General features: G+C 51.9%; 2 protein-coding genes across 14 annotated transcripts in view; one reads left to right on the top strand and one right to left on the bottom strand.

The window, feature by feature from the left end:
• Positions 1-15: 15 nt before the first annotated feature.
• Positions 16-18,462, bottom strand: NOXA1 (NADPH oxidase activator 1). 4 transcript variants are annotated; one of them, XM_072936642.1, is made up of 15 exons: positions 18,369-18,462; positions 14,516-14,598; positions 13,111-13,219; positions 10,809-10,943; positions 9,630-9,737; positions 8,880-8,939; positions 8,289-8,326; positions 7,479-7,617; positions 5,707-5,760; positions 4,924-4,996; positions 4,733-4,791; positions 2,609-2,778; positions 1,485-1,590; positions 1,275-1,398; positions 16-1,062 (listed from the first exon to the last, which is right to left on the bottom strand). In XM_072936642.1, the coding sequence occupies exons 1-15, from the start codon at positions 18,375-18,377 to the stop codon at positions 965-967; spliced, it is 1,365 nt and encodes a 454-aa protein (XP_072792743.1). In that variant the 5' UTR covers positions 18,378-18,462; the 3' UTR covers positions 16-964. The 4 variants fall into 4 exon arrangements, with proteins under 4 accessions (XP_072792743.1, XP_030142825.4, XP_030142821.4 ...); XM_030286965.4 differs by lacking the exon at positions 18,369-18,462 and adding an exon at positions 16,587-16,955; XM_030286961.4 differs by lacking the exons at positions 14,516-14,598; positions 18,369-18,462 and adding an exon at positions 16,587-16,972.
• The window catches only part of EXD3 (exonuclease 3'-5' domain containing 3), a 253,822-nt gene continuing 246,215 nt past the window's right edge, over positions 17,524-25,130 (top strand). For 8 of the 10 annotated variants that reach the window (XM_032751442.3, XM_032751447.3, XM_030286950.4 and 5 more), the window contains exon 1: positions 17,524-17,653. The gene's annotated coding sequence lies outside the window, so the exon portion shown is untranslated. The remainder of the gene's footprint in view (positions 17,654-25,130) is intronic. The other 2 variants (XM_072936627.1, XM_072936626.1) reach the window with 1 other exon arrangement.

Raw genomic sequence — 25,130 nt, 5'->3', positions numbered from 1 at the left:
ACAAGTGGAAGTTGATTTAAGAGTTGCCAACACTGGCTCAGGGTTTATTTTATATTCAAGTTACATAGCCAAGTTTTGTCAAGACATCAAATCCAGAACAGGTTCCAGCCAGGCACTTAAGTGTTTTATTTAGATCAGCCCAGCCCAGTTGCAGGGATTGGACAGTGCTTTCAGCCTTTGCAACACCAGCCCAGCACTGCACTTCCCAGTCAGCCCTTTCCCCAGGGCCTCCAGGGCTCTCCCAACAGTTTAGAGCTGCTCTGAGCAGTGGGGATTTCTACAACTGCCTCTTCACTGTGCTCCAAGATCCCACCTTGGCCTTAGGGCTTAAGAAAAGTACCCAAGGCACCTGGCAAAAGAATGCTCAGGTCCACAGCTATTCGCTATGGAAGACAGTGGTCCTAACTCATGGTGTTATCCCATTAATCTCACTGCAAACTGGTTCCAAAAGTCTTTTGAAAGAGCAGCATCTCTGGCTGGTGGAGATAAGGTTATGTGACCCGAGAGCCTGGGGAACAGAGCTCTGTCCCCTGCTCCCAGACAGCCACCCTTGGCTTGGCAAGTGAGGCTCAGCCTTCCCAGCCTCAACATGAGCAACAAGGGAGAGGGGATGAAGACTCCCACCCAGGGGAACCTCCTCCCACCCAGGGGAACATCTTCCTACCCAGCAGCCTGAGTTGCCACATGGACAATTCCCACAGCCAAACCCCAGAGCCCTCTCCTTGCTCTCTGCTCTTCACAGACACATCTTTGGCAGTGTAAGCACGAGGTAAAAATGCCAGATCAGGGAACAGGCTGTGGGAAGTGCCATCACTGCTGGAACTGACCCCATGGATCTGAGTGGGAGATATCCCCTGTCCAGGTACAGCAGAGCTCCTGGCTGTGCTGGCTGGGGCCCAAATGAACTGGGACGAGTGTCTCCCACCTCTTGGGGTGCAGTCAGGCAGGAAAAGGCTCCTGTTTGCTATAGGAAGGCAGCGTCACAGCTGGTCTGGGTGGCAAAGCATTTGGGGAAGATGCCAGTCTTGCCATTGCAGCATCCTTCCAGCCAGTCCTCGTTCACTGGAAAACATAAAGGAGCAGGGATAAGTCCTGGCCCATATGAGTGGGGTTAGTGAGACTTTTCATGGCTAGAATTTAACTCTGGAAAAAACCCAGTGCAACCGTGTATCTCCTGAGAGTATGAATCTGAGACAGCCCTGGAGAGGTTTTCCCCAGTGCCTCCCCACAGCAGACTCCAAAAGCCTAGCCCAGCAGCAGGACTGGAGAGCTACCTTCAGAAAGGATATCCAGCACATCTCCCTTGCTGAACTCCAGGTCCCCCGGTCCCTGTGCCAGGTAAGAGTGCTGAGCCAACATCTGGTAGAGAACAGGTCTGCCTGAGTGGGAGTCAGAGTCCTGCAGGAAAAAGCCAGCATGGAGGTTGCAAAGTAAAGCAGAGACTGGAGCTTAGCCCAGCAGAGACTTTGTCCCAGCCCAGGTACCTGGCAACAGAGTGTCAGCCTGCCATCGGTCAGCTGCTGCCATACCTTCCCCAGGTCCTCTTGTCCCAACACTGTCCCCAGCTCCGTGCCATCCAGGAGCCTGTAGCTGCAAGGGTTCATTAATGCTGAGCAAATCATCTCATTTAAAGCCAAACTTGGAGACAAGCCCAGCCCTCTGCCTCCCTCAGTCTTCACAGTCCCCTTTGCAGGCCAGTTCTGAGCTTGTCCCCTTGCACAGTGACATGGGGCCACCCCACATGCTCAGCAGGCAGAAATGGCACTGTGGGGAGTGACACTGTCACCTCCTCCTACACAAACTTGAGGGAAAGATCCTAACTCTCCTGATGTCACTGTGTGTCTCAAGGAGTGACACAATCTGGAAGACCTCACCCCACGATCTACTGCCTGAGTCCCAGCTTGCTCTGCATTGATCCTTGTTACTGCAAAGGCTGAGCTGAATGAGACAAAATCCAACCTGTGGCAGCTGCATCTACACAAAGTTTTTTCTTATTTTCTCCCTTTTTCTTGACTGTGGTACAGTTTCCTAGGAAAGATCTTTTAGGCTTCCCAGGCCCATAGAATTACAGATTCACATAATGGTTTTGCTTGGAAGGGCCTTAAAGATAATTTAGTTTCAACCCTCTGCCATGGGCAGACAATCTTTCACTACACCAGGTTGCTCCAAGCTCCATCCAATCTGGCCTTGAACAGTTCCAGGGATGAGGAATCCACAATCTCTGTGGGCAACCTGTGCCAGGGCCCCACCACTCTTATACTAAAGAATTTCTTCCTAATATCCCATCCAACTCTGCCCTCTGTCAGTTTGCAGCCATTCCCCCTTGTCCTGTCACTCCATGCCTTTGTTATAAGTCCCTCTACAGCCCTGCCTGAGCCCTTTATGTACTGGGAAGGGATTACAAGAGGAACAGCATGTGCTTCCCCATGGGGATCACGCTGTTGTCCCACCCAAAGCCCACGGTGAGGTTTGCGCTCTAGGCAGACTGTGTGCTTAGATCTTTGCTGGTTCTGGCCCCAGATAAACACTCTCAAGAGCCCAGAGGCGGCTGGATGCCCGTGTCCTGAGGGGAACGGCTGCTGGCCCATCCCAGGCCACAGCCCTGTACCTGAGTGTGCCCCGCTGTGCCTGCTGAGCCAGCCTGTCCCGCATCAGGGCCCGCAGGGCGGGCAGGGCCGGGGCCTCGCCTGCCCGCAGCACCAGCGAGCACTCGCAGCGCAGCCGCAGCACGCTCGGCCTGTCGGCGCCCGCGGAGGCCTCCCCGCACCTCGGGGGGACCTGTGGGGAGATGGGCTCGGTCAGAGTGCAGAATCAGAGTATCCTCAGCGGGAAGGGACCCACCAGGATCACCCAGCCCAGCCCCTGTCCCTGCCCAGACCCCCCAAAATCCCACCCTGGGCATCCCTGGCAGCGCTGGCCAAAGGCTCCTGGAGCTCTGGCAGCCTCGGGGCCGTGCCCATTCCCTGGGCAGCCTGGGCAGTGCCAGCACCTCTGGGGGAAGAATCCACACTGACTATAAAGTTCATGGATGTGATAAATTAATATGATTCATGCTAATAATTGTAACTATATCGATATTTTAGAAAATATTTGTTAAAAAGTAATAGAGGAAAGTGATATGTAATTAGTATCACAAAACAGATGTTCATAAGAAAATAGGAAACAGGATGGAGCATTGAGATATTTTAAGACAGAAATCGCCTTGAGAGGAAAAGTTGGGAAACTCCTAGAGCTGAATTGGCATGAAAACGAATGAAAGCCCAGATAACTCCCTAGGCAGGAACGGCCTTGAGATGAATCAAGTTGGCTCAATTCCAGATAGGGAACCTAAAATAGTGGTCTTATGTATGAAATAATAAGGCTCAATTGGAACATAATGTTTACTTATATAACACCAAGCTCAATGTGCATGCGCAACCTGCCAGGTCATTCAGAGGACAGAGAGGAAGACGTCGAGCCTTCCTCTGAAAAGACCACCAGAGAGCCAAGCCCCTTAGTAACAAGAGGCGCACGCGCTGTGCTGCAGAGTGACGTAGATTTCCAGAATCGAAAATGGGAGGAGATTTACAGGAACTATTGATGAATATGTATTAGCATACAGTATAAAAGTTGTGCTTGTATTCTTTTGTCTTTTGTACATGAGGCGGGCTGGGAAGCCCTCCACATACCCCAGTCAGTTTTGCTTATGCTTTATCTGAACCACTGCCAAATTTCTTTTCGTAACTAGTGAATTATATTTGATTGTATTAATATTTTATACCTCAATTAAAATTGCTGCTAAATTTTAAATCTTGTGGTTTATTAAATTTGACATATAGGGACCTCATTTATAACAATGGACTAAGAAGAACCACGACTGACTAACAAACCAAACTGACAATATCTGCTCTCATACCAAGAGAGGTGACACACACACAGTCCCTCATCTCTGTGCTGCCATGTAGCAGTAGAACATCATCAAAATGCAGACCTGAATTTCAAAGAGGGAACTCTGGATTCAAAGCCTGGGATCAAATGTTCCTCCTCTGACTCAGGAATTCTGGTTTTGGTTCTGATTTTACACGTACCTCCTAAACCCAAAATTGTAAGAGCAGGGCCCCGGTTCCTCCAGCCAGCTGGAGAGGAGCTGCCACATTCCTCTATAGTGTTGCCTTCTGGCTGAACTACACCTGAAAAAATTACCCCAAAACCCCTAAAAACAGGTGTGGCAGAGGTGACCTGCAGCTGAGGGACAGATGTGGTGTCCCCAGAGGGTCACAGGAATCATTCCAGGACCACCACATGCAAAGACTGGCAATGGCATGGAAGTACCTCAGAGGACATTACCCAACAGGGCAAATTTGAATGAACTATGCTATCCAGACTGATAGAGACAGAAAATGGGACACAGGAAGAGGAAGGAAGGGACAGCAGGGTGTTCAAAGACAACTGCCTCTTGCAAAGTGGGCTGTAAAGCATGTGCACAAGAACTCTCATGTGTTGGTGCTCCTGGTGCCTCAGAGGGTGGCAGAAGGTCAGTCTTGGGCTGTCTCAGAAACTGTCTCAGAAATGGTCACAAACTGGGAGGAAGGACCACATGGGAGCCTCTCTTTAGAATGGAAAAGTGGTCAGAGGAAGGAGGTTTTTTCCCAGTAATTTGGGAGCAGCTCAGGAATTCTGGTCAAGAATCTTGCACTCTTCCCAGCCCTGGTCTCCTGAGGCTGTACCAGCTTCAGTCTGCGGAACACCTCACCTTGGATTCCATGTGGGCACTGGCATCATTGATGGAGGCATTTTCTTCCCCAGGAGGAGCTGCAGAACAGCACAAAGGCAGGGGGGAACAGCCCTGCAGTCAGCAGAGGCTGCAGTGGGGCCACCACCTCCTTAGGCCCCCTCAAGAGCAGGGTTGGGCACAGCTTCAGCCACTGGGAGCCCAGGGATTACCTGGCTTCTGCTTCAGGGACAGGCGGCTGGGAGGCACCTGGGCAGGAGGAAGGGGAATCCCAGTGCTGATCTTCTGCAACAGAATAGCATCAGAAAGGAGAGGGCAGAAAATGGGAGCCTGGACAAGGCTGGTGTGTGACAGGCTGCAGCCAGCTACAGACTTGTGGGTGTAACCCCAGGGAGCACCCCAGGGAGAGCTGCTCATTGAATGGTTGGATGAAGTGGAGCAATCAGGCTCTTGAGGGCAGAGGTTTGGGGACACTTCCCTCACACCCTGCTCCCTGCTGGGTTGGTGCTGGAACAGAAGGAGGCTGCTCACACCGTGCTGAGGGCTCTCCCCACCTGGGCTGCTTCACAGTGATATATCCATGGAGCAAACGCCCAAGTGTGTACCAGGGATTCATTTGGAGGGGGAAAATGACAAAAAAATCATAGCAATATCAGAACAACCGTGTGCTTGAAAACACCCTCATAGGAAACAGGGGGCTGAGCTGCACCCTTCCACACTGGGCTCAGATGGAAAATGACTGGGATCATGTGTGGCTATGCCTGTGGTGGAGACAAGAGATTACGTTCTCTCGAGTCAAAGGGATTTTTCCTACTCCTATCTCTTCTGTTGTTCCCATTCACGAGCACTTGTTCTTCAGCCAATAGTCTCAGTGTTTCATACTCTATGTTTCTCTTACAGAGTTGTCCTATCCTGTGATAATCTTACAGATAAATGTCCCAAATGTATGTCTTCATCCCTCCCTCCCTCTCCCTGTTTGCAAGGTGCCAGCTCACCCATTTATCCATCCTTGAGGCAGGGTCCAGGAGAGAGCTCGGGATGTGCAGCTTCTGCAGAGGGACACGGAGCGGAGCAGGGTGAGAGAGGAGCCCAGCAACCCCAGCCCAGCCCCAGCACTGCCTGTCACCCTATGGCCACACGAATCTGCCTGAAGGGTGGGGTCACCCCCAACCACCCAAGTGCCTAGTGCTCACAAACTGCTGAACAAGATCCAACGATCCTTCTGCAGCTTTTCCAGCTGGGAGCAGAGCTGCTGCGGGGGTGGCTGCAGTGGAATAGACCAAACACCCACCAAACCCCCTGCTCCCAAGACAGATGCTCAGGCAGAGAGCAGCAAGGATGCCCAGGGATACCAGTCCAACAGCATTTCTGTGTCTTCTGACAATCACTGCTGCTCATTTCAACTGAGCATTGCAATTTTTTGCTTACAATGCTTTTATTTTTCTGTTGAGTGTCTATTTTCATTTTTTCTACATTGAATTTCACCTGGCACTTCACTGAGCAGTCAACCAGCACATCCAAATACCTGTGTAACTGTTCCTATTAGCTGCAGATGCTTCCGGCTCTCCCCCTATTCCTAGATCACTTAGGAATATGCTAAATACTTACATCACAGATTATTTGCTGTGGGAACATCCCTTCTTTTTAAAAATGAAAGGAAGAAAAACCTGTTCATTTACACCCAACTTTTAATTCTGTATTTTTACCAGTCTTCAGAGCACTGCCTCAATTGCTCAAACACCTCACTGGTTTATAGTGGACTTACGAAGAATTTTGTGACTTTTTTGAAAGACAGGCAAGTAATATATTAACAGCTCTTTCAAAAAGTGAACTAGACAGGTGAGAAATGGCTTCTGCCAACAAAAGATTTTCCATGTTGTGTTTATCAGTTTCTATTCCATTTGTTTACCCTATAGCTCCCTGGCTGGCAGGAAGATGTCAGATTTGCCAGGCTCTAAGTCCTTAGGACTTCTCTACAGCCCTTCATAAATCCTGCCTGTACAGCTGAAACCCTCCTCAAACCTTCCCAAATGTTACAGTGTGCTCGGGCTATGCTTTTCCCCATTTCTAGGGACCCCTGTGACTCTGATCAGATAAGAGCGTCCCCTCCTTCCTGACCTCATGGAATAAAGAAGCTGGACAACCACATCAGAGTTAGAGCCTCTTTTGAATCTTTGCCCCTCTCCTGATGTTCCTCCCCGCAAAGCCTCGTATCTCTGGGCTAGCCTAATAATTTAGGGCTGAGAGAAGTGAAGCATCACCCAAAGTTCATTGAACAGAGGCACTACAGACCAGGTAAGGACCAACCCATCTCCTCAGCTCCATCAGAGCTCTCAGGGCATAAATCCTGCTCTAAATGGTGGTCCTTGGTGAGGTCTGCTGTCCTTCAACTCCACAGTAGGATCCCCTATGGTGGAGAGCCCAGAAGCCATCCTTGTCGATCTACAGAGGCAAATGGCAGAGGCCAGTGGGAGCCCAGTGTGAGGAAATCTGGGAGGTGTGGGGAGGAACTTCTGAGGATGGTGCTCAGGGGGGCTGGAGCCCAGCCCTGTCCCCAGGGCCCTGTCCCTGCCTTGCCCCGGGGCTGTGTCCCTGCCCTGTCCCTGGGGCCGTGTCCCTCAGCACCCCCGGGGCCGTGTCCCTGCCCTGTCCCCCGGGCCGTGTCCCTCAGCACCCTCAGGGCTGTGTCCCTGCCCTGTCCCTGGGGCCGTGTCCCTCAGCACCCTCAGGGCTGTGTCCCTGCCCTGTCCCCAGCCCCTGCCCTCACCTGCCCGTCGTGGATGGCCGTGGCCCAGCCGTCCGCCGCCCTGCCCAGCACGAACACCAGGCTCCCGGCCGCCACCTCCGGCCCCGGCTCCGCGGGGCGGTACGGGGCCAGCACTCGGTGGTAGCCGGACTGGGCATCCCTGCGGGGAGAGCAGAGCGCTGCAGCGGCCCGGCCGCGGTGCTGAGGGCTCCGAGCCAGCACACCGCACCGCCCCAGCTGCCACGGGCTGTCAGGTGTGGGTCCTGAGAAATCGGCATTCCCATTGCTCCTCTTCGCTCCAGCTGGGAACAAGAGGGCCTTGGAAAGCACTGATTTGCCAAATGCAGCTGTCTTTTCATTGTACTGATAAACAATGCCAAGATCAAAACAATTTTTCAACACAGCCCCGAAGTACTGCTGGTGCAATATCACCGAAACAAATTAGTTTCTTGGGTTTAAACATGATTTTGGGTCAGGACACTAGGGTTGTATTGAGTATTTGGAATTGTCCTGAGCATCCTCTGCCACAGACCTGGGCAGGTCCCACAGCCTCTGTCTGCTTCCATTCCCCAGGCACGCCACGATCCATGCCTGTCTCCCAAGACCATTGAATCAAGTCCTGCAAACTGCCCAGAGGCTCTTGCAGAGATGCCAGGGACCTGCAGCATCCTTTGCAGCCACAGGAGCCTTTGTGTATTTGTCATTCACTCCACCCCTGGTCAGAAGTGGGTGTGGATCCCTCGGAGTCTTCACACAAAGAAGCCAGAGAATAAAAGACTTTCTGAACAGTAGTGAGAGAAGGGTAAGACCAAGGTGGGACTGAAGACTCACCGCAGAGCATCGTCGCTGGGTTCATAAAAGCCTTGTTTCTGTGGGAGAAACAACAGAATCCATTTGTAACAGTGCCTCCCACAGCAGCAGTGCCACCTTACCTCCTGACTGTACTATTCTGTCTCTCTTCTTGACCCCATTTGTCATTCCACACCACCCATAAAAAGTCTACTGCTCCACACCTTACCACGATGTGCCTTCTCTTCCTTCCCCTCCCTCTTTATCTCATCAGGAAGTAAGACAATGTCTTCCCCCTCCCCTGGTTCCAAGGAACTCCCAGCACAGTGGGAGGCAGTTGTGCTCACATTGACACATTTACAGAAGCGATGAGCAGAGACAGGCTGAGCACAGCAAAGCACTGCTGTTTTGGCATGGTGAAGAGCCAAAAAGCATCTTTTAAGGGCTGGAGATTCCCATCACTGAATCCCTTACAGCCAGTGCTGAACCTGGCTCTGAACAGCCCCATGGATCCAGGCTGGTATCACACCGGTTTTACCAAGCGTCCACTCTTCCCCTGATGGTTTGGATCCGAGCCCCTTTGTGGAGCTCCACGACAGCTCCATCCTCCTTTCACAGCCCCGTCCTGCTCACCTGAGGCCTGAGAGGCTCAAAGCCAATGTACTCGTCGTTGGGAATAATGGATGAGATCACCTGTTGGAGAACAAAACAATGAGTGAATCTAGGCTGGACGAAGAGATCTCCAAACTTCATACAAGATTATCTGCTCAGACCCATTTCCTTCTGGCATCCCAAGGTCAGGCAAAATATGGAACTGTGCATGCAGTGGGAAAGGCAGAGCTGGATTCTCAAGACAGCTTCAACCATTTGTGTCCCAGTTTTTTAGTCTTTACAAGGTTTCTTTAAAAGTATGTGAATTTATTGCTTTCTCTTTCCTTTATTCATTTTAGAGCTCTCTGTTCTGACTGCACTGGTCACAGAAGGGGTCAGAGAAATTCTCTGCTGCCTTGTATTAGGGGATGTGACAAAGTATTTGTCCCCTGGATGCCAACCTGTCCCCCTGGAAATGCAGGACTGAGCAACAGCATGCTGCCCCTCTTAAAAACATCATTGTCAGCAAAAGGGCAACCACGGGTTCCCAGAATACCTGCTTGGCCCTTTCAGACTTTAAAGTGACCCAGACTGGGAAGGTATTTTAGTGCCAAAGTGCATTTTTTGGTAGAAGGGGTAGCAATTCTAACAAACGTTGGCTTCTGTGTCCTCACTGCCTGGACTGGCTGCAAGCTCTGCCCATCCTGCTCTGGTTGCCAACACAACACTGCTCACTGCAGAGGCAAAATTTTTCTCTGCTGCTGTTAATTACGACAATTATGTGCCTGTTACCTTGGGTTTACCCAGGAAATCTTTTGAATCCAGCTGCTCAACTTCCTTCTTCCGTGGTCTGAAAAGTTCCCCAAGAGGAACCAGCATGGGCTCTAAAAACAGGTGGTCCTGGGGTGGGGAGTGCAGGTAAAGAAAAAGCCATCAATTTGCATTGAATGAAACATCAGTGCCCTGAAAAGCAAATACAGCTTAGGTGTGAAAGAGCAGCTCCAGGAAGACATTGGGGCAAAAGTTTGGCTGTGAACTCGACAAAGGCCACTCAGGCTCCACAAAAGCACAAACTGAGAGCTCAGCAGCCCCTCCCCAGTGTGGAAGCAAGGACTGACACCGCTGCCAGGGGGTCGGTGGGAAGAGGGGCAGTGCAGGAAGTCTTATCAAACAAATCTTCCAAACAGCTTTTCTGTTTGACTTCAGATGTTTTCTGTTCGACTTCAGATGTTTTCTGTTCAGCCACTGAGTGTGATAATAGCAAATGTAAACAATACCCTGGAAAAGCACAAATGTGATGCCAGAAGAGATGATCAGATTAAAAACAAAGTATGAATCTCTTATAAAGTATGAAGATAGCAAACTAATGAATCATGCAGGAAGACTAAATCAGAGATCTGCAAATTTTTTTCAGTTCATAAAGGAGTCTAACAGGAAACTTTTACTTAGAAGCAGACCTAGAAACACTTTCACACCCTACTTAAGCTCTAAAAGTGATTGACATTAATATCTGAGCTGCCACCAATTGTTCCTGAGGCCAAAGGGACTCAAAAGAAGCCAGCCAGTGCCACGAAAAGGGGACTCTCCAAACCCGCACTTGTAGGGGTTCTGCACTTGAAACACTGCACAAGGCAACTGGTTTTGCAGGACAAATACAAATGGACGGAGCTCCTGGACAGGAGGGACCAGGAAGCCACATTCCCAGGCTCAGAGGTCATCCCAAAATTCTTCACTATGGTGTTTCTGTGCAGTGAAGCACCTGGGGGTGATGGCGTTCCTCAATCACCTGTAGCCCTGCTTTGGCAGAGCATCATGTGCAAATGGCTTAGACTGTGCTAGAAGGTGGCCAAGCAGGGGGGTGGATGGCAGGAACATGCAGGTGTCAGGAACACTCAAAGTGACAACTTTTAGCACCCATCCCTGAGCTGTAGCCTGATGCACACACCCAGGAACTCACAGAGGTGGCCTTACCTGCACCCTCTCCAGGGCTAGCTCCAGGATTGCTGTTCTTCTTTCAGGTCTCCACACAACAGCCTTCTCCAGGGTGACTTTGGCCTCCCGCCACTGCTGCAGGTGGCACTGCACTGCTGCAGTGCTGTACAGCACCTGGAGTGGGCACAGGGAAGGGACTCAAAGGGCCAGGACCAAGGGACCCAACACATCCTCCTGAGCTCAGCCAGGAAACAGGAACAGGCACTAAAACACCAAAAATTCAGCAACAGGAGAAGCACTCTGAGCAGCATAGCTGGGAAATTTCACAATCAGAAAGGAAAAATAAAAGCTTGGGTGTGCTGGAGCTGCTGGTCAAGGTGATGAGAGACATGAAGACAGCAGGTGAAGACTCTGATACCATGCTCTTTAAATCTGATCATTTCTGCATCTAAAAGGCCGGGAAGCTTTCATCGGGTGTTTATCTGCATGCAACTAGGTAATGATTTTTGTAATCCTGACTCCCTGTCACTGCAAAATATCTGAACTGAAACTATTTCATGTTGTAGTGGGCTGTGAATGTACAAACTGTCAGCTGTAGCTTATCACCCTTCAGCAACATGTCAGTCTGTTCCTGGGGAAGAGCAGGCTGTGGGAGTGTTGCAGATGGGGTGTTGAGGAGCTGTGGTCTATACTGAGAGTGGGAGATCTCTCCCTGTCACTGGCCAGCTGGGCCACAGCCAGAGCACTGCCAGACAGCCCCTTATCTCCTGTGATAGGGTTATCAGCTGGGAATTGAGGTGTTTACCTGGCTGCACACCCTGCTCAGGACAAGCAGGACAAGCTGGAGCTCATAGGATGCTTCTCCTTTACTCCTTAGTCATGGCAGTAGAAGACTCTGCTTGGGAGTGTGAGGAACGGCAACCCTGAGCACGCACAGGAACTGCGGGGACAGATCCTCTCGGGAAGCAAGGCAGCAGTTCTCACTCAGTCAGAAGTGTCACAGCCTTGCAAGAGGCAAATATTTCTGGGTTTTCAAAGCACGAATGTATCTCCCACGAGGAGATCAGCTGCAGCACGTGAGAGGCCATGCATGGGGGAAGCTGATGGCACAATTCTGCTGGAGGATGATGTTCGTATATTTTGAAAAATGAGCTCCAGGTAAGAATGAAATACGGCTGAATCAGGATGCTGATCCCAAGTCTGGAGGGCCAGCACGGTGCCAGCACATGTCCTGGAGTAAGGGGTCATGTGTCCACACCTGAAAGGGCCCCAGCCTCCTTGGGACACTCCTGAGCCCTGCCCTTTTCCCAGGGAACTGCTCATTTCCAAGAGAAGGCATCCCCGTGGCACTGAAGCTGTTAAAGCCAGGCAGGTTTGGGAAATACCACGGATGCCAAGGATAGTTTCCTCCTGCCAGGTATAAGGTGCATGAAAATAGCCCAGATGCTTGGCTGGAGTTACACAATGACTCCTCACTCTCACGGAAGTAAGGAGTTAAATCCTCTTTCCTGTATCTGCTTTTCAATCTGTGTGGACTCAGAGAAAACAAAAAGAACCCTTCCAGTAAAGGACAGTTTCTAGGAATCCTTTACATATGTCCAAGTATTACAAACATTTACAATCAGTTCAGCCTTTGCACTTCCTGGAACAGAGCAGGTTGGCTCTGTGTGACAGTAAGAGGTGCACGGTGAAGCATTACAAACACAGCCTGAGCACAGGGTGTAGTTCAGGCACAGAGGGAATATTAAGATCCGTTGCTGCAGTTGGAAAGAGGCTTTCATGCACCTGACCTTCCTAGAGCCTACATTATGCATCGGCCCTGTTCTCATCTGTCAATGTTTCAACCTCTTTCAGCTCTGAGGGCTGAGGAGTTCACTAAATTTGTAATACTACAGTTGTATTTACATCCAAGTGTAAATATTACACAGAATCCCAGACTGGTCTGGGTTGGGAAGGACCTTAAAGCTCCCACTTCCACTCTTGCCATGGGCAGGGACATCTTCTACAGACCAGGTTGCTCCAAGCTCTGTCCAGCCTGGCCTTGGACATTTCCAGAGATGGGGCAGCCACCACTTTGTCACATATAGAGAAAATAAAACCCCCTCAATGTAGAAATTCCTGTGCACCTGCTCTGAACAATTTTACTTTTCAAACTGCATCATTTGCTAAACTTTCCAGAGATGATGTTTACAACTTTTATGATTAAATTACTTTTAAAAAAGTGTAAGCAGAATATTTTTACAGTTCTAATGTACTTTCTTGGAAAGGTCTTGGGTCACTAATGCCTGCTACTGACACCCCCAACAGTGGGGAAGGATTGCTGAGCCAGGCTGTCTCTTACCTCCCAGGCATAGAGGATGTGCCTCAGCCCCAGCTGCTTGTAATCAATGAAGGGATTTTCTCTTAGGTGACTGAAGGCCATGTGATAGTCAGAGAGAGCTTCTTCATACCTGCAATGCAGAGGTGACACAAGAAACTGAGCCTAAAATGGCTGGAGACTGTTTCAAAAGCTTAAAAATACCTGCAAATAACATGTGTTCTGCTCTGCAACCTGTGCAAGGAGAGCTGCACCAGAGATGTGTTACAAAGAACCAAAGTCACCCATGCTGGGAACTCCCTGCCTGTCCCAGCACGTGTCCCAGGAGGACCAAGGGCTGGGAACCTGACTGATGGGGACCAGAGAGGGCACACACATGGCCAGAGCATCAACATTGAGAAACTCAAAATTTAGAACCTCAACATTTAGAGAACCTCTGTGAATAAGGAGGGTATTAGTCTGATTTTACACCAGCTATGCAACTGAAATCCAAGCAGGTGCCTACTGAGGCTGCAGGTGGTGAAAGGAAGGGCCCAGGAAGGGCTGTGCAGTGGGCACCAAGAGAAGGTGCCCAGGTGGGTATTGGTGGGTGGGAGCAGCTTCTGATGAAGGAAAGAGCCCTGGGGGCTGGAGGCCACCCGCTCTTTGGGCAGGAGGCAGCTGCCAGCTCTGCTGCCCCTGTAGTGGCTGTGCTTGGGGCACAGCAGCTCTAGAGAGCCCTGCCTGGGGCTCCACCAGCCCCAGGCACAGCCCCTCTACTGGAGAAGCCAGAACATCTCACTTTAACTCCCTTCCAGAAATAAAGACAGGCATTTTGTGTAGATTAAAGCCTGGGAAATATGGGGAAAACAAGGGGAAAGAAAATAACTGAGCTCAAAGGTAAGACAAGAGCTGTAAAATACTTCATCCAGCTCCCTGAGGAGGATGTCCCTGTGGTTTAACCATAGCAACAATGAGTAATCAATCCCATGACACTTGGAATGTCACCTCAATATATTATCAGTGAGACTGAGATCAGGCCCCTAAAGTCTGCTGACAGGAGAGTGTGCAGGCTGCATTTTTAGGAAGGCCAGACTCATGTGTGTCTTGTGAAGACACACCAAGCAGCACAATTATATTTTTTAAATTGACAGAGAAAATCTGAATGGCAACATAACATTGTGGCAGCCTTGCATCCAGGAGTTTCTGTGTGTAGGGGACAGCAATGTCGTGTGTCAGCCATCCCTGGGGTCGCAGAGGTTTGCAGCTCTTATCAGAGATAAGACTTGCTGACTTGTGACAAGGTTTCCAAGGCTAAAGCAGACCCTGTGAACCCTATAAGATTGCTGCAAGAAGTGAATTTTGGAATCAAAGAATCATTTAGGTTTAGGAATAAAGCAGGACTGAAAAGAGAGAACCAAAGACTGCACTGGCTGTGCACCTCACTCACTTTTCCAGCTGCAGGTGGACAAACCCTCTCTGGAAGTAGCCCACAGCCAGGGACTTGTCCTTCTCAATGGTTTTATCAAATGCCTGAGAAGAAAGACACAGGCACATTGCAGGGACCAGCTGGCATCTGTCCTGTCAGTGCCTGGGCACACACACCCAGTCAGCCATGTCCCAAATGCCCTCACAGAGGCAACCCCTGGGCTCCTGCCCAGCTCCCAGGGCTGGACACAGCTCCCAGTCATTGTCCCAGTCAGCTCTGTGTGAGCTGAGCTTCAGGCTTTTACCCCTCCTTGCTACAATGGACTGGACACAAATGAGCTGCATTAGCCACCTGGCTTCTCAAAATGGGAAAACTGTAGCCTGAAGCAGAGTTGGCCAGTGGGAGCAGTGGGACTGGTCGGGCTGGGGAAGGTTGAGGTGATGAAAGGGTGAGAGCAAGGAAGCTGCAGGGCTTCTCACAATGGCCTCTAAGTCAATACTTCTGCCTCAGTGCCCCAGCTAAAAACAGGCTGTGGTAGCAGCTCCTGGTTCAGCGTGCTGGGAGAGCCAGGAGTCCTCCTGAGGCAGCAGCAGGGGTGTGCTCCTTCCCTTGCCACTGCAGACACCCCGTGGGGATAACAAGTGCTGGAAGCCCAGCCCTCCCTGCCCTGCCTGCACAGGGACAGCACTGCAGGGGAGGTGAGTCCCGGTGACCCCACACACCTGCTGGACACCTGGTGACCCCACACACCTGCTGGACACCTGGGCCGTGGCTGAAATACCAACAACCAACCACTGAGCCACACGGAACTAGAGCTCAGCTTCTTCCCAGTCACTGCCCCTTGGCTGGGGCTCAGAAGTCTCTCCTGAGCTTTCTTCCTCATCTCCATGGTACCACTGCCATGTGGTCACTGTGTCCCAAACAGCCACTGCCCTGCCCAGGGCTCCACAGCACTGCCTCAGCCCCCAGCACAGCCTCAGCTCCTCCTTACACTGTTTGAGGAGAGGTTTATCTGCATCTCCTCCCTGGAATGGACGGAGGATGGATAGACAGATGGATGTATGGATGGATGTGCAGACACACCAGGTGCTGTCACAAAAAGGCTTTTCCTCAGGGCACCTCCTCTCCCTTCCTAAGGGCAGTGTTTTTCCAGCACAGCAGCTTTGTTCTGGCAGTCACCAACTCCCAAGCAACATATTTGTACTTTCAAAAAACACCCATCTCATGTCTAACCCATGCCTACAGAACAGCTATTGGACAATCTTTTTCCTGCTTTGATTTAAAGATGCAGCACATTTTAAATTTATTGTGCATGTCCAGTGGGTTGAGGTCTTCTCTTGGAATCAGGCAGGCTGAGCTTTAGAGGTGTGGTTTTCACATGATAATGAGCTAAGTTCACCTAAAGAACAGGATTTTAACTGATTTAGCTTTAACAAAACTTAAGGTACATTACCGGATGCAGTTTCCAGTATCTTATTTAAGTACTCTCTGTCTCTATTATCTTGTTTAAATATTATTCTGCCCACTGATCTGGATTTCCATAGCATTTAGAGAACCATGGAATCACAAAAGCATTAAGGTTGGAAAAGGCCTCAAAGAGCAACTCCAGCTGTTAACCCGGCATCACTGATTCACCACTGAACCCTGTCCTCGACGGCCACACCCGCCTTTTTAACTTCAGCCTTTTTCACTTTTCTATGATTCACCCTGCTAAACCCTTTCCTTCAACCATTCACCCTTCAACATCCCCGCTCGCATTCCCGCTGGACACGCAGCGCACGAACCGCCGGATTCCAGATCGAGTTTCAGCATCGCTCCCTCCGAGACGGACCCGGGGGGACGAGCCGCCCTGGCCGGGATCGCCCCGCTGCCCCGGCCGGGATCCCCCCGCCGCCCCCGGCCGGTATCTCCCCGCTGCCCCGGCCGGGATCGCCCCGCTGCCCCGGCCGGTATCCCCCCGCTGCCCCGGCCGGGATCGCCCCGCTGCCCCCGCCGGGATCGCCCCGCTGCTCAGGCCGGTATCCCCCCGCTGCCCCGGCCGGTATCTCCCCGCCGCCCCGGCCGGGATCCCCCCGCCGCCCCGGCCGCTCACCCGCAGGGCCGCCTCGGGCCGCCCGGCCAGCAGCTGCACGCAGCCCACGTTGAAGCAGATCCTGGCCGGAGGCTCCGCGATGCCGCTGAAGGTGTCCAGGGCAGCGTCCCAGTGCCCGCGGTCCGCCGCCCGCACGGCCTCGTGCCAGCGCCGCACCAGCTCCCGGTACGCCATGGCCGGGCACGGGAACGGCAACGGCAACGGCAACGGGAACGGGAACGGGAACGGGGCCGAGCGGGGCCGCACCTGCCGACCGCCCGCGCCTCACCTGCGCCGCACCTGCCGCGGCGGGGCGGGAAAGCGCGGCCACCTCTGCCCGCTGCGCTCCGCCCCTGGGCGGGGGACGGGACACTGAGCCCGGAATGGGACATGGACCAGGAAAGGGGGACACTGAGCCCGGAATGGGACATGGACCAGGAAAGGGGGACATTGAGCCCGGAATGGGACATGGACCCATAGTGGGACATGGACCAGGAAAGGGGGACACTGAGCCCGGAATGGGACATGGACCTGGGAGGGGCGGGGAGGGGGACACGGGCCCCGGGAAGGGACACAGACCGCGGGAAGGGGGCACATGGAGCCCGGGAGGAGAGACGGAGCCCAGAATGGGACAGGGACCGCGGCAGGCGGCCGGAGCCGGCGGGACGGAGCGGCGGGGGCGGCGGCCACACCTGAGCGGGCACTGGGATGATGCTGCTGGCTGAGGGCACCTGACCAGCCGCCAGAAGCGAGCCCGCGGCCAGCGCTGCAGCAGCCAAATTACCGTTTTGGGAGCTTTGAATAAAATATTTAACGCAAGAAACATAGCAGATAGTCTCACGGCCATTTTGTGCGAGTTAGCTACAGTAAGTACGGTAGGCACAGGCGGCGCCGCACTCTGGTAAATACGGTAGTCCCGGGCTCGCGCGCTCCGCGGGCGACATCGCCCCCAGGCGGCGGCGCGCGTCGGTGCCCCCGAACAGGAGACCGATGGGGGCGCGGCGCCGTGCGCGAGACGTTCCGGGACCGCTGACGTTTGCGGCGAGGAGCGGCGGGGAAGGCTTTGAACGGCGGACCGGCGGTACCAGGTGAGTCCCGGGCGGGCCCGGCCCGAGAACCGGGCCCGGAGCGGCCCGGGAACCCCGCCCGGCCCGGCCCGGCCCGGGAACCGGCCCCGGAGCGGCCCGAGAACCGGGCCCGGAGCGGCCCGGGAACCCCGCCCGAGAACCGGGCCCGGAGCGGCCCGGGAACCCCGCTCGGCCCGGCCCGGCCCGGGAACCGGCCCCGGAGCGGCCCGGGAACCCCGCCCGGCCCGGCCCGAGAACCGGGCCCGGAGCGGCCCGGGAAACCCGCCCGGCCCGGCCCGGGAACCGGGCCCGGAGCGGCCCGGGAACCCCGCCCGGCCCGGCCCGAGAACCGGGCCCGGAGCGGCCCGGGAACCGGGCCCGGAGCGGCGCGGGAACCCCGCCCGGCCCGGCCCGGGAACCGGGCCCGGAGCGGCGCGGGAACCCCGCCCGGCCCGGCCCGGGAACCGGGCCCGGAGCGGCCCGGGAACCCCGCCCGGCCCGGCCCGGGAACCGGGCCCGGAGCGGCCCGGGAACCCCGCCCGGCCAGGCCCGGCCGCTCCCGGTGCCCGCTCCCGGTGCCCGCATCGCGCCACGAGCGACTCCGGCGCTGGCGGGGCCGGGCAGGCCGGGCCGGGGCCGGTGCCTGCGGGAGCGGGGCGCGCAGAGCGGGGACAGGAGCGGCGGGACCGACCCGCGGTCACACCGGCTGCGGCGGGTTAAGTGCGAGTTAACAAACCAGAGACATCGCGGCAGCCCTGCCGGGGGTTTCGCTCCGAAACAAACCGGTTGGGCTCCATGCCGCCGATTTGAAATGTGGCGGAGAATGGGAAATAAGAGGCAGCGGGATGGGAAGTACTGCGAGTGTTGTCCACACATGGAAAGATAAAATATGGTTTAGGAAAGGAAAGGTAGTTTGTTAACGTGATGTCGGCAGCAGGAGTGAAGTAGTATGAGCAGCTAAAATTTTGTGTCTAATTAGATCCTGCAGATGCAATGAATGTAAAGATTAAAGGCTAACCCACTTGTGGTTGGAAAGGAGATCCCCCGACTGGTGTTTCCTCTTGGGAAGGGATTTCAGTATCTGAGTCAACTGATGATTGCTTAGAACCACGTACTTGGGTTTTCCTAGGAATTGAACTCTAGTGCAACTTGACAAGTTAATGAAACAGGTGCTGTTGCCATACAAAATTTAAGAACAGCCTTAGGACAAACCGTGCCTCAGCTGTTAAATGGAAGCTGTGGATGGGTGAGAAGCAGCTGCTTCCCACAGCTTGGTTCAGTCCCTGGCTGAGCCCAGAGCGGCTGTGTCACCTTTGCTGTTCGGGGTCCCTGCTGGCAGAGGGGACACGCAGGGACAAGGTGCTGCTGGCCAGCCTGGGTGGTTCCATGGGGCAGGAGGATCTTGATACCACCACAGCTTCCCACCACAGCCACTGGTGGGGTGGAGGGGGAGTGGCAGGACACGCGTGCATCAATAGTGGCACAGTCTGAACTGCTCTGCTGGGGGAGGAGTTGATTGCTTGTGTGGTTTTCAGTTTTTCTAAAGAAAATCAAGCTGCAGTGGGCATGTGTGTGCTTGTGGTTAGAACGGGCTGCCAGGGCATCTCTGGTTCCAGGAGCTCTCCAGTGAGATAGAAAACTCCTGGGGAGTTCAGGGCAGGCCACAGAAATGCTCCGGTTCTGGAAAACAAGCCCTGAATAAGCTCAGCTTATCCAGGCACATTGAAGAGAAGAGAGCTGAGGAGTGACTCGGGCACTCTGGAAATCCATGCCTGTGGGAAGTTCTCCTGCAGCTGGATCCTGTCAGCCTTCCCAAAGCACACAGAGGGATCTGGTAACTGAGACACAGCTACACAAATTCTGTTAAATGGACCCAACTTCCCAGCACTGGTGGAGGGTAATTCCAGGAGGAGTTTGGGCAGAGGGGAAGGCTGTCAGTGATGGGAGCTCCTCAGCTGGAGGGTGTCAATGCTGAAGGTGGGCTCAGAGCAGACTCCTGGGCACTCTTGGGGGCCAGGCCAATTTGGGCAAGCAGTAGGGCAGAAACAATCAAATTTTAACATCTGGAGCAAAATGCATCTTCTGGAACATAAACGCTCCATCAGAAAAGCTCTGTCTGGAGTTCTAAGGCAACAGTGCTGCCAGCAGCAATGCTGCCACTCAGAGGCACAGAGCTGTGCTGGTGGTTGCAGTTCAGCAGTGCAGACACTCCTCTCTATTGGGGCAGAGGCAATGCTGCTCACACAGAGGCAGCCCCTCAGTCAGCGTGGGCTGCACAGAAGGATTAAACTGAACACTTCAAATTGCTCTTTTCCACTGCAAACAGCAACTGGCACAGCTGGAAATAGTGCAACTTGTGGGATTCTCCAGAGGCAGCGTGGAGAGAGGTGAGCTCCCTGTGCTGGGAGTTCTCAGCCCTCAGGTGTTGCAGAGGGATCCACACGGAGGTGGATGCCTGTTCACAGAGGCTCAGTTATACTCAGACAACCAAAGCAGCTGCTCCTGTGAATAAATAATTTACCCGAACGTGTATTAAATAACTTGCTGATGTGTGTAGTGATGTAACTTGGGAGGAGAGGTAATGACCTAGGGCACCTCTGGGCTAATGACAGAGACATTTCATTGGAATTGAGAGTGTTCTGAGCTGAGCTTTAGTAATTTAATTCAAAAGCTAATTACTGAATCTGTGTAATATGTCTTTAAATAAAAAAACTTTTTTTTGTAGCTCTCTGAGGATTCTTGGTGCTCTGGCAGACTCCACAAGCAGCTCCTTTGGTAACCAGGGGCACTGGGGGGAGAGCTGGTCACAGAGGAACTGAGGAATGGAAACAGGACAAGTGCCAAGGGCTGGACATCCTGCAGATTCACATGTTCATCTCCAATCTGAATGAATGTGTAATAAATTGATACACTGTTGGAGGAACTATGGCAGGTGTCAGTGATAAACATCTGAAAAAAACTTGCAGAAAAATGAAAGGGGGTGTGCATATGTGGGCTATTGGAAGTCTGGAAAGCTGTTTTCCCAGGGGATAAAAGTCTTTGACTCTTTTGGAATACACTTGGAGGCTCAGTGCTGCAGTGTGACCAAGTGGTATCAACTTGGGCCTGGCAGGTGAGAGCCTTGTACAGGGGTTTGAGGTCAGGAGCAGCGTGTCCTTTTCCCACCTGTGCTGACTGAACTCCCTGCTGGGAGAGCTGGGGCAAATCCTGCTTTGTGGGCTGCAGGTGAGGATCAGGCAATAAACCCTGCTGGTGGCATTTACAGCTTTGCCACGTGCTGGGCTGTCCCTCTGGGCACAGCCCCTCGTGCTGGCTCTGAACAGACCTGCTTGAGGGTTGAGGCAACTGCTTCTGGCAAAGACATTTCTACAGCAGAAAAAAATTCATGTGTTGCTAATTCTTACAGAATAATCCTCATTGCAGTTTCTTCTGCAAGGAATAGGTGGAAATGCAGGTAAAGAAAGATGGTGTGTTTTGGAATCTGGTCAGACCAGGAGCAGTTAAAAACTCTTCAACTTCTGTCTGATCACCTGTAACACTTGAGGGTTCTGTGCCTTCTCTGACCTTGTCTCATGGACAAAGTTGTGTATTCCTTGTATTGGCACACTGAATGTGAAGAAGGAATTTGCTAATGAAGAAAAAGGAGATATAAATAAGAAGAATGGAAGAATTAAGCAAAGGAAAAAATAGTCAAATTTCTGTTGTGTAAACATTTGAACAGTAACAGCCCAGAAACGACTTTGACATATCAGGAGTGGTTCCTGTTGGTGTCCTGCTCTGGGGCTGCTGTTCCTGCAGGTCATACTTGCCCCTGCTTGTTGTAGCAACTGATATAAAAAACACATCAAAGTCTCTTGTCATAATATCCAGCCCAATTCTCTGCCCAGTGCTTCAGTCCGTCTCTGAGTCTATTTAGGAGAGCAAAGCTGTAGATTTGTCTGCACAGGTGAGCTCTGGCTCCTGTGCAGTTGTTGGGCTGGGCATTGCTGTGATTCTTGTCCCACACTACTGAGCCAGGGCAGGAGACACGCCAGCTCTACATAGATTTAATGCATTTAAATAACTTCCTCTTTATCACACCTCCAGCTCTGCCAAGGGTATGGCCACATTTCATGTTAAGTCTAAATGTGTGGCTGCTGTAATTTTAGACTCTTTTGATTAATTTAACACTTTTACTTTTTTTCTCATTCCATGGTTTGTGATACCCGGTGTGATTTATTCTTGGCTGTTGCTCATCTTGCCTTCAAAAGCAGAGTGCCTAACGAGGGGTTACCCTTACAGCTCTGCACACAGCTGTGGTTCACTTACTCATTTCAGGGATTAACTTGCTCTTGCCTTTTTTACAGTTTTTATTCTGTGCTGAATAGGACTTAGGTCTGGTTCAAAAGAGACTGTAATAATTTTTTATTTTACACCAATTCACTGAGCCTTGTTTGGGTTACATGTTCATGAAAGAAAAGTCTCTTTTTCAAAACAGCCAGGACTGTCTGCCCACTGCTGATCTTTGTAATGTCAAACTCTGCCTGAATCTCCTCAAGGAAGAAGCTGTTTTGTCAGGAAGAGTTGGCTGGAATGTAGCAGTGCCGTGAGGAATGTTTGAACATGTGAGGGAGCACACAGGAGGGACTCAGCACTGCTTGGGAAGTGCTGGCTCTATCAAACTGCTCCACGTGGATTTCTCAGGTTATACAATTGCCTGCACAGTTTTGGAAAATATTCCTCAGGGACTTGAGTCTCCCAGTGTTGGAAGCTGAAAGGAAATGGTTTTGGCTGTTTGAGAAGGGCAGTGCAGTTGGGCTGTACAGGCTCAAGCTGCAGTTTCAGCTGGAGCAGGGCAGGTTTTTGTTACCTGTGCAGCTGAGGGTGGTGTTGTCCAGGGCTGTTTGTGAGCAGTGGTGGCCACTGGGCCATTGCAGGCATGGAGTGGAGCTTTTCTGGAGGTGCTGTGCTTGTTGAAGTGGCTAACCTGTGTGGGTCAGGGTGCTGGTTCCCTGCATTGTTCATCGCATTGGTAAGCTCTTAGTCTTTGGTGACCCAAATGGAATCACAGAATCCCCTGAGCAGGAAGGGACCCACCAGGATCGTCCAGCTCAGCTCCTGTCCCTGCCCAGACCCTCAAAATCCCACCCTGGGTATCCCTGGCAGCGCTGGCCAAAGGCTCCTGGAGCTCTGGCAGCCTCGGGGCCGTGCCCATTCCCTGGGGAGCCTGGGCAGTGCCAGCACCTCTGGGGGAAGAACCTTTCCTGCTCTCCAGCCTGAGCTGCCCTGGCCCAGTCCCAGCCGTTCCTGGCTCCTGTCCCTGTCCCAGAGCAGCGCTGGAGCTGCCCCTCCACTGCCCCTGAGAGGAGCTGCAGATTTCTCTGAGGTCTCCCCTCATTGCACCTCAAAATCTTATCATTTACAGTAAAGGTGCTTCGCAAGAAGTAAAGAAGTTGGCAAGTGTGTGAGATGGGTTCAAGGAAGAATGTTCTGCTCAGCAATGTCTGTCTCGTGGCCTGCATTAGCCAGGTGCCTGCTGTGGGGCTCAGGTGTTGAGCTGCCAGGTGTGCAAGTGATCACAGCCCTGCTTGCTTCCTCACAGATCCTGGTGGCAGCAGGGCCCCCCAGACATCGCCCAGCAGCTGCCACCTCCACCATCCTCCCTCAGGGTTTGCCCCTTGGGCTGAGTTTGCCAGGTCTGTTCAGAGGCTTCTGACACACATCTGGCAGGATGAGGGCAGTGCAACTTCAGGAACTTCTGCCCCTTTCCATTCTGTCTTGTAGGAGCTTGGAAAAGGATCAAGTGCTCCCAGCTGGGATGTTGAGGGACACCTGAGTGGGATGCCTTGGTGCAGGGTGGAGGGAGGGAGGGGACAGGAGCTGCTGTGACTCTTCTGAGCCTACACTGAGCAGCTGTGCTCTCCTGGCATAGCTGTGGGTACAGCTTCAAGAGCAAGGAACAGCCCCATTCTGACAATGTGATGCTGAGATTGTTAAATTGAATTTCTGTTCTGAGGATCAGTGTGGGACTTGTGTCTCAGTAAGAACTTTTCTGGTTTGCAGGATAGTTTATTCATTTACGTAGGTGGGTGAAAGGGAACTGGGCAATAAACCATGTGTCTGCTGTATGAACTTGTAACCAGTCCTGTTCCACCACTGCAGCTTGTGTTGCTACTCTTGGGTGCAGACCAAATAGTCAGTATTTTATGGTACACCAGTGTATTAAGGAATATATTCAAGGAAATTCCATTTTGATTTGTGAACTTCATTGATTATATTCACTTATTTTTTTAAAGTTTGATTTAACTACATTATATGTTGAAAAATCACCCATCAATTCCTTACAGATTGTGTAAAACTCAGTTTATCCTAAAAAGCTGTACTGGGTTAACTTCCATCTTACTCAGTATACTTTCTTCTCTTGGAATAGGAGAACTGTGAGTTCTCCCATCTTTCTCTATAGTCCTGCTGCCTACTGAGGTATTTACCAAAGAGGGCTTGCACAGTGCAGGGCAGTATAAAATACCTGTGCAGGAGCAGTCACCAGTTAGTGTCTGTCATCTGTTTCCCAGTTTTCAAGCAGAGACAAGGCTCATTCAGGTTTTCCCGTGTCCCTGTGTGTGTGAGATGCAGCTGCAGCCTCGTTAGAGGGCACTCTGGAATCACCCAGGGAGCTGAGCAGCCACAGTCCCCAGCAGCTCTCCAGAGAAATCCTGCTGCAAACCTCCTTTTTGCCTGGAGCAGAATGGGAATCCAGCTGGATTACCCTGGGTACCGGTGCTCCAAGGCAGGACTGCCTGTGTTGCGGGCTGATTTCATGCTTGTGCTCTATATGGAATGTAGCAACAATTTGTTAGAGAATTCACTGCAGTTTTCCAAATGTGAATTAATGACCTTGCTTTTCTCATGGCCTTTATCCCATAAACTGTCCTGATCCTAAATCTGTATCCATTATGGATATTTTTTTGGTTGCTATTGTCTTTAAAAAAGTAAATCCTTGATAAAAATAGAAGATGGTTCAGTTTTAGTATTATCCCTTCCACCAGTTGTATCTGTGCCTTTGACAAACAGTTTGTTGTGTCTCATTTCATTTTCCTTGTGTCAAAAAGAGGATAATGATTTTTACCTTGCATGAATGAACCAATATATATAAATGTGCTTTGAAATCTGAAGTGGTTTAGGATTTTTTGAAAATATAATTCAAATATTGAACAAAGCAGGAGTCAGAGAAGTAAAATTTAAGACCATGATAATTGCTCAGTTGCTTTCGTGGTGCTTCTGTTCTGGCAAGATTATAGGGCCAGATCATTTGCATTACTTTTGATTTCCCTATGTTTTTAGTTTTTTGTCCGAGGAACAGCATTCTTTATATGCAGGAGTCAGATTGTCTGTAAACACAAACATAATCTCACCTTTGTCCAAACACACCTTGTTTTGCTTTTACAAACCAAAGCAAAGCGGTGGGACCCAGCAGCGTTCTGAGCAATTAGCAGAAGCTGGGCAGGAGCCGGGCGGTGTT

The sequence above is a fragment of the Taeniopygia guttata genome, chromosome 17 (assembly GCF_048771995.1).
Source record: "Taeniopygia guttata chromosome 17, bTaeGut7.mat, whole genome shotgun sequence".
Classification (NCBI taxonomy): Eukaryota; Metazoa; Chordata; class Aves; order Passeriformes; family Estrildidae; genus Taeniopygia; species Taeniopygia guttata.
Note: the sequence above shows the minus strand (reverse complement) of the source record. Positions and strands in the feature narration are given on the sequence as shown.